The sequence below is a fragment of the Berghia stephanieae genome, chromosome 7, assembly GCF_034508935.2.
Source record: "Berghia stephanieae isolate SIO BIC M18660-M18661 chromosome 7, UCSD_Bste_1.3, whole genome shotgun sequence".
NCBI lineage: Eukaryota > Metazoa > Mollusca > Gastropoda > Nudibranchia > Aeolidiidae > Berghia > Berghia stephanieae.
The window spans coordinates 20,347,167-20,356,703 of NC_088366.1; the positions used below are offsets into that span (position 1 = coordinate 20,347,167).

General features: G+C 39.0%; 1 protein-coding gene across 1 annotated transcript; it reads right to left on the bottom strand.

Moving 5' to 3' along the window:
- Positions 1-2,105: 2,105 nt before the first annotated feature.
- LOC144976489 (uncharacterized) lies at positions 2,106-6,953 on the bottom strand. Its single transcript, XM_078920779.1, has one exon. The coding sequence runs from the start codon at positions 6,951-6,953 to the stop codon at positions 2,106-2,108; it is 4,848 nt and encodes a 1,615-aa protein (XP_078776905.1).
- Between the last annotated feature and the right edge of the window lie 2,584 nt (positions 6,954-9,537).

The window sequence follows — 9,537 nt, forward strand, 5'->3', positions numbered from 1 at the left end:
GAGAATTACTCATAACCGTGGATGGCAAAAAACAACGACAAAGGCCCAGGTGACGTCAACTTCATTCTATCTATACATTTTGATAATCACAATGACATTAACAGGGAGAAGTATGATATACGGATAGACATTTAGAATAATATAATCAGAGCAAGTGAGCAGATTATCAAATGTGTGTTACGCTTACCCTCTTTTTTATTTTCTTTATATTATATTGTCTGGCTCACGTAGGCGCCCTTAGTAGAATGTTACATTTATCTCTATAGATAGTCCTGAGATGACGTCACTCAGGTCTTTGTTATTGTTTTTTGCCATCCGCGTTTATGAGTAATGCTCACTGAACTGTATTAACCTGACTATAAACGTTCATGGATACACACAGTTTTGTGTGTTGGTTCGTTATACTTCCGGTTGGCAATGTTATGAGCTTCTTAGCCAAGCGCATACTATCTATATCAAATAGTCGGTCAGGGCGACGTCAATTATTATGTCCGTTCCAGTTTCACAGTCCATCCACCTAACCATTATCTTCATCGTCGTAATATTAAGGCACTTTACGATCAAACGCCGTTTTCAGAAAAAACTGAAAAAGCCATCAATATTTTTTCCGGGTCCTACACTATTATAAAAACCATCTGATGAAAATTAAATTGTGTAAAGAGGGAAAGTCGATGTCCCATGCAGACAGGCATCGAACCAAACAAGGACAGATTCAGATAGTTTAGATAGTCCGGCTATGTGGTCTTGTGGTTATGACACTTGCTTTTGGATCGGAAGGTCCTGAATTTGAGCCTCGCTCGGCACATAGTTGACTCCTTGGAAAAGGCTCTTTACTCACATTCTCTCATCGTACTCAGGTGTAAAATGAGGACATGGCCGTTAACAGCGTTGTTTCTGTCGGGGGAAAAAAGTGTAATATGAAGAGAATTAACTTTAGTTCATGTACAAGAATATGACTACACATATAACACAAAGTCCATTGATGATTAAATATGCTTTATTTATAATATTTGTTTCACAACACTAAATTTAGACTGCACAGCCTCCACCATATTACTTTCTCTCTCTCTTCCCTCTACCTACTTCCGCTACCTACATCGACATAATGTGATTGAAGTTCGGGTAACTTCTCATTTTCCATAACATTACTCCCCACCTTGAAGTAATATCTTCAACAAATAAGATAAATTGTTATGAGGGAATACATGTGTTGAATACAAATTTAACGAATTGCCTACAAAAATGTGTTAGCTCTAACTCTTAATAATAAATCAATTCCATTTTTAAAACAATAACAATAGTAAAGTTCCGGGCAATTATAATGGTCACAATTATGAGTAACTGGTTTTTGTGAGACTTAGAAGGAGAATTAAACATCATTTAAAAACAAAAAAATAGATAAATAAAAGGGAAATCCCAGTGAACTTAAACTATAAACGTTTGCCTCAATCTTTAATTATCTCCAAGCTAAAATGAATATATAGACAAAATGTTTTAACGTTTAAAGTTATTCCACTTTCAACAATTTAAATAGGATGGCTATTTAAATTGACATCTTTGCATTTAAGTCTGTCTGTGATATAACTTTATTAGGACATGCTAGCCGTCATGAATACACATGGCAAGCGCCTCCATCGGTACTTAAGCACACAATCATCCGAACCTATGATCAGGGACTTATCACTAAGCCATCAGCTCTACCCGTTCCGCCTCACTTACAACTTTTACAAACGGACCGTTGTACAGGGGACAAGTGGGTATATGATTAAATTTGGTCTTTTAACATTGCAAAGGGCCCGGAATAGGCATTGTATATGAAAAAATATTATTATCATTATAAAGAATGCATGCATATGGTGTACAATATCAACATATATATGTACTATCTGTACCTTATAACTTTCAAGTCTAAATAATCTGGGTTGCCACTTTGGCGTAAAATTCGTAAAATATTCTGGCAAGTTTACTGATAGACACATGGTAATAATACTTGTTAACAGTAAAATATTAATAAAATATACGAACATTTCAAAATTAAATGTGATAATGAAAACGATAAATGCTTAAAATACAGTCAACCTTATTTAAACAATCTTAGACCTAATTCATTTTATCTGTAAACGAGCTGGAGGTTTAATAATGCGACCAGCTCTCGAAACAACAACAGACTGAGTTTTCTGCGGCGACCTATCATCGCCACATTTAGTGGTAACAGATGTTTGTGAATGCTTCAATCTGTTATCACTGTCTTGCTTTGAGTTTTCATCAACTTTATCATCACATGAAGAAATATATTCTTCAACAGGATACTGTTCATTTTCCAATTCGAGAGCATGGACCCTCTGCACTGGTCGTACAAACTTGCCATTAGCAGTTCTGATCTCAATAGTTCTGACACAACCATCTCGCCCAGGTAAAAGACGAACAACTCGAGCTAAAGGCCATCGCAGCCTTGGACTGTTATCTTCTCTGAGTAAAACTAGAGAACCTATCTTAACCGGAGAACCCTTAGGTGAAGACCTGACAAGAGGTAGGTTTCGAATGTACTCCTTGTGCCAGAGATCCCAGAATTTATTTAATTGCCTTTTAATCTGTAACGAAGCTTCTCTTGCCATAGCTCCACTAGCAATTGGCTCTGTTGCTTCCACCGCTGGCTTATGGCTATCATGACGCCCAAGCAGAAAATGAGCAGGTGACAATGCCTCATTGCACTCAGGGTCATCAGAGACATAAGTCAGGGGTCTGCCATTTATGCAAGACTCTATTTCGAACAAGACAGTTTCCAGCTCTACTCTACTCAAACTCCGGTTTCCAATTGTCTTTTTTAAAGATTGCTTTACTGAACGCACTAGTCTTTCCCAAACCCCACCTCTCCAAGGAGCTCTAGGAGCGTTAAATGACCACTTAGGCAGAATGATAGGAAATTTTTCATTCAAGGTAAGATCAGAAAATTGAAGCCGACCTCTCATCTTCAACAGTCCTCGTTTGTCAAGAAAGGGATTCATTTTATACAAGACCGACGTTCTTTTAACCTGCTTATTATTTTCAAGACACTCGATTTCTTCAGCGAAATGTAAACTTTGTATGTACAACAACAACTTCAATTTTGCAAACTCAAGTTCATCAACACACAACTTATGATGTGTCGTTTCCATAAGATTTCTTCTTCTTCTTGAATTATTTATGAATTGGAAAATCCAACCAATTATTCTAATAGACTTAGAGAAATCTCCCCACCGTGTAAAATCCAATACTGAATCAGCTTTAGCTGTGCACACTGTGACACTAGTGGTTGCTGATTCCTCACTTACCACATGGCTACCCTCATTGACTTCGTCCATTTCATTATTAGGACCTTTGAGCCACGGTGGACCTTGAAACCACAACGGTTTGTTCAGAATTTCCTCAGCTGACAATCCTCTGGTTAAACAATCGGCTGGGTTCTCTTTCCCTATACAATGATGCCATGACTCGGGTGCAGTAAGCTCTTGTATTTGAGCTACACGGTTGCACACAAACATTTTCCACCGAGTCGGCTCACTACGGATCCACTGCAGCACCACAGACGAATCAGTCCAACAAAAGTACTTCACACTGTCTGGGAGCTGTAAACTATTGACAACAGATCGGAGAAGTTTAGCACCAACAACGGCTCCTAGCAATTCCAGTCTTGGAAGAGTGACAGGCTTTAAAGGACTAACTCTAGCCTTTGACAACAACAAAGAAATAGAGATTGAACCATCAACTTCAAGAACTTTCAAATAGATCACAGCACCATAACCCTTGAGAGAACTATCACAAAAACAATGAAGTTCCACAGATTGTTTCTCTTTCCACGTGAGAGAAACAAAACATCTTGGAATCGATAACTCTCGCAACCTAAGCAAATCTCCAGCCCATGCCAAAAATCGTTTTCTCAACTCGACCTCAACTTGCTCATCCCAATCAAGTCCCAACTTCCACACTTCTTGAAACAATAATTTGACAGACATGATAATAGGGGAGATAAGCCCAAGTGGATCAAATTTCTTGGCTATGCAACTCAAAATCAACCGTTTTGTAACTAACACATCCTCTGGAACCAAGATTCCATCAAAGGTGAAAGTGTCTTCGACTGGACTCCAACGCATTCCGAGAACTTTGACAGAGTCATTTTCTAAGCTTTTGTCTTCGAAATGTCTATGAATATTTTCTGCAACTTCTGAATTATTGGAAGACCATTTGCATAACTTCATACCAGCTTCACTCATGACTTTTGAAGCTTCAGACATGAGATTTATAACCTCGTCCACACTGTCGCCTCCCGAGAGCCAATCATCGCAATACATGTTCTCAGACAATTCTTTGATGGCCTTGGTGGCTGGATACTGTGACAGGTGATGACAAATGGTGGCATTCAGGAGAAATGGACTGGCTTTGTTTCCAAACGGGACTCTTGTTATGCGCATAATGCGAACTATGTTGTCAATCTGCCAGAAAAACCGATGCACATCGCGATCTTCTGGTCTGACACTAATCTGGAGAAAAGCCTTCTCTATGTCGGAGCATAAGGCTACTTTATGTCTTCTAAATCGCATGAGCACATCGCTCAACAGAGGTAACAGGTTTGGGCCTGTTTCCATACAGTCATTTAAAGAGATAGTGTTTGGTCCGGAGGCAGAAGCATCAAATACAGGGCGTATCTTAGTTGAAAGGCTGGACATCTTAACAACTGGTCTGTGAGGCAAATAGAATTTTGAATTTTTCATGTTCTGACCTTCATCCAAGGGCACCTCCTCAATGATGCTGTCTGCCTCCATTTTCCTAAAAACATCATCATATCCCTTTTTCAGTATTTTATCTCTTGATAACTTTCTCTCAAGATTATCAAGTCTCTGCCTAGCTTGAGACGCATTGCACTGCAATTGCGGCTTCTTTGATTCTACCCAAGGTAGAGCCACTTGATACCTATTGTCTACATACTCAATCCTTTTTGCAAACTCTTTCATAACTTTAGATTCATATGGTGCATTCTTATCATGACAGCATTCTAAGTATTCAAGATCCCACAATTTTCTAAAGTCAGATTGTGGAATGTCTGTCAAGCAGAGCAGTTGTCTGCAGGAGTCGAGTGCTTTGTTACTCGGGTTCGAATATGCACCAGAGAGGACCCATGGTCCTAAGACAGTTTCTTGGGCAACAAGCCCAGAAGGACTACACACGCAAGAATCTGTCTTGATGAGTTTCCAATAATAATCCTGACCAATCAAGATATCAATGCTTACGTTTTTATCACAATGGATATCTTCTGAGAATGTACACTCCTGAAAGTGTGATAATACATCCATGGGAATTGCCGGCCTAAACATTGCCGCGCAAATGACCTTAACCTCTGTAAGTAATAAGGTTTCTTTCCCTTCACAGGGCAAATCAAATCTCACAGCATAAACATTTCTCAATGCCTTTTCTGAAGGTTTATCTGACTCAAAGGCAGACACATTCAAGCTTTCTCTGCCATATAAGGAAGGTTTTATTCTTTTGACAGCTCTGCTCGAGATGAAACTTCTATCTGATCCACTGTCGAACAAAACTGTCAAAGAGACACCCTTCATATTAATCTTCATTGTTTGTAACACAGTGTTTTTGTTTGTAAGTTTGCTTCGACAAAAGGCAACATTGATACTTTCGGGATTTTCAGTTTGAGCAAAACTGGAGTTGAAATTTGTATTGCCCGATTCTGTTTTCATTTGCCCGTTACTACAAAACCTCTCATTGTGTTTATGGCCACAAATTTTACATTTTGAGTAGCACCGTTTTGCAACATGACCCTTTGTGAAGCAAACCCAACAAAGATTATTCTCTTTGATCTTATCCTTAACATGTTCTGTCTTCATGGTAAAAACTTTCCTACATTTGCTATTGCCATGTTTTCCACCACAGAATGAACACAAAAAGTCATTTCCTGATGACAACGTAAGAGCTGAGGCGGTAGAACGAAAGTTTGGATTTGCTTTGCATTCACGATGATTCTGTAATGTAGGTACAGGTACAAAGCTCTGTGAACGTTCACGATTCTCGAATTCGTTGTGTAGGAAGTCCATAAGGAAATCTAAATCTCCTTCCTTTTTGTGACTTTTCCTTGCCCACATGAGTCTGATATCCGGAGGTAAGCGACTGACGATAAGCGGTGTGAGCACCAGTCCATAATGTGTGCCGTCCACGCCCATGTTTTCGAGGCTTCTGATGTTAATCTGAAGTTTTGTAAAGACGGCCCATAAGGCTTTTATGTTTTTTGCACTATGAAAATCGACTGTTAGCAAATTTTGCACATGTCCAAAAATGATGCGTTCTTTTTGTCCAAAACGGTCTTTTAAGATGTCCATGGCAATTCTATAATTTTCATCAGTAAGAGCAAGGCCCTCAATCGCCGTTTTTGCTTCTCCAACAAGAGAAGCCTGCAGGTAGCTAAACTTGGCAACTTCTGGTAACGTCGTTTTGTCAATTATCGCTGAAAATATATCACAAAACGAAGGCCATTCTGCGAAGTCGCCGCTGAATTTTGATATTTCTATTTTAGGAAGTTGTGGGGTGGTCCCACCTTGGCAGAGCCCCAACGATGATGATGAGTTTGATAGGGAGCTGGTTGGGCCCTGAATCGGTGTAGTGAATTCATTGAGTTTTCGCCGGGCCACAGCAATAATGGCGTTTGATTGGCTGACATATTCTTCAGCTTCATCCACGTCAGCCATCAATTCACTCGAATCCAACGTCATTTCAAACTGTTCTTGAACTATATGAAGCGAATCACATCTTTTTACCACTTCATTCATACATTGTTCTATGTCTTCTTTACCTTTATCAATTGCTTCAATGCAAGTTTTTAATCTATCAATGGCTCTGGTCAGCCAGCCTCTTGATGCTATACGTCGTTTTTGCAACATTGCACGGTCCGGTGAATGGGACTGCGTAGCCATATTAAGATTATACACAAACTCTTTTGTCGCACTGACACTTTAAATAAACTGAGAATCTAAAAGTCCTCCCGGGTTTCGGCACCAGAATGAAGAGAATTAACTTTAGTTCATGTACAAGAATATGACTACACATATAACACAAAGTCCATTGATGATTAAATATGCTTTATTTATAATATTTGTTTCACAACACTAAATTTAGACTGCACAGCCTCCACCATATTACTTTCTCTCTCTCTTCCCTCTACCTACTTCCGCTACCTACATCGACATAATGTGATTGGGGCTCTGTTCGGGTAACTTCTCATTTTCCATAACATAATATATCGTCTAGCAGGTGTCTTGTTTCGTTCTACATGAATTCGCGTTGCTGTTGGTCAGGGACCCTTTGTGAAGCGCTTTGAGCACGTTTAGTGGATATTGCACTAAATAAAAGCTCAAGTTCAAGTTATGTCTGACTGAAGAAGTGGCTTGTTTGTTATTAATAACCTCGTTATTATTCCAGTCAGTAGATCGAGTGAACGTCTCATAATATTACAACTTAAAGTACAAATTATTTCAGTACAGATAGATCAGATTAAGGGAAAGTCGGGCACTAACCGGAACACACACACACACACACACACACACACACACACACACACACATCCCCGTTCTATCTGACCTCTCCAACTGGATCATGTTGCGTAATGAATGTCAAAGGAAACAGCGACGTGAGAGGTTGACGTTCAGCCTTCCGGCTGAGAACAAGAGACTTTAATGGCGTCACTTCGATGGACCAATGGAATCACTTTTCTGTGTTTACATCATTTTTCTATTTATATATATGTTGTTGTTTTTTTCTTTTTTTGTTTTTGTTTTTGTTTTTTTTTTTTTTTTGTTTTTTTTTGGATGGGTGGTGTGAGGAAAAAGTATTGTGTAATTGATGGGATGATGATGATGATGATCATCATCATGATGAAGAAGAAGATGAAGATGGTGATGATGATGATAATGATGCTGCTGCTGATGATAAAAATCAATATATTATGTATTCTTTTGTTTAAAAAAAGAACGTATTGGGGGTTAACATTGTTCCGTACAGCTCATGTTTTGCCAACGAGCACTAAATTCTAAAAATTTTACAACTAGTCTTATACAGATTGATAAACGAGTAACATTCTTAAGTTAACGGTAATTAACTCAAATGGCCATTTAGAATGACCAGTTCATAATTCGATACTGGCCTTGGGGATCGCCATCTGGTATCATGTTGCCAGGTTTATTTGCGCGCTCAGAGTTTATTACCGGACCGATTTTATCGTTGATGGTTCAAAAGATTCGTTTTGATAATATGTTAATTGCAACAATATATCAGTATGATAATTAATAGCCGCAAATATTGCACGCTCTCTATCAGTATCAATAATAATGATGATGATGATGATGATGATGATGATGATGATGATGATGATGATGATGATGATGATAATAATAATATAATAATAATAATAATAATAATAATAATAATAATAATAATAATAATAATAATAATAATAATAATAATAATAAGAATAATAATAATAAGAATAAGAATAATAATAATACGAATGATAATAATAATAATAATAATAATAATAATAATAATAATAATAATAATAATAATAATAATAATAATAATAATAATAATAATAATAATAATAATAATAATAATAATAATAATAATGATGATGATGATGGTGATTATGATGATGATGGTGATGATGATGATGATGATGATATGATGATGATAATAATAATAATCATCATCATATCTTGTCGCGCCAGTGAGTCAGCCAGTCCCGGGCAGTCTGGTTGCATTCCCTCAGGCCAGCATTGGTGCAGTGAGGTCCCAGCGAGCATTCGGACAGGATGTGGTCCATGGTCTGTCTGGGGTGACCGCATGGGCATTCAGTGCCCGGTGAGATTTTCCATTTAAAGAGGTTGGTGGCGGTGTTTCCCACCTTTGCTCTAGCTCTGTTCAACGCCACCCATTCTTTTCTCTTGAGGTCTGTGCCTGCTGGGAGCTTTTCTGTTGGGGGCTGGAGGGCATCGTTTGCTGTCTTGTCCCATTCTACCCATTTGTCCAGGCGGAAGAATGCTGAGTGGTCTGGGTGAAGGCTCTCTACTGTGAGGAAGCTTTTTCTTGATTTGAGCCTGCTTTTGGGGCAATTGTGGTCATGAAGGGGGTGTCTCTGGTCCATTTCCTGTTTGTATTTTTGTATTTGGGCATGAGTTTCCCTCCGGATGTGTGGTGGGGCTATTCCTGCTGCACGGTAGACCAGTGGTAATGGTGTTGCTCTCAGCTGGCCCGTTATGATCCGGCAGGCGTTGTTGAGCTTGGGGTCTAGCTTGGAGGCATGGCATGATCGGGCCCATACAGCTGAGCAGTACTCCGCAGTTGAGTAGCTGAGTGCCAATGCTGTGGTCCTTAGAGTTTTAGGGTCAGTTCCCAAGTTCATGTTTGCCAGCTTTTCAAGGAGGGCATTACGCGTGGACACTTTTGCCTTGGTCTTTCTCACGTGTTCTCTGAAGGACAGAGTTCGATCAAACGTCACTCCGAGGT

Coding starts and splice junctions, on each gene's coding strand:
- LOC144976489 (XM_078920779.1), bottom strand. CDS start 6,953: ATGGCTACGCAGTCCCATTCACCGGACCGTGCAATGTTGCAAAAACGA.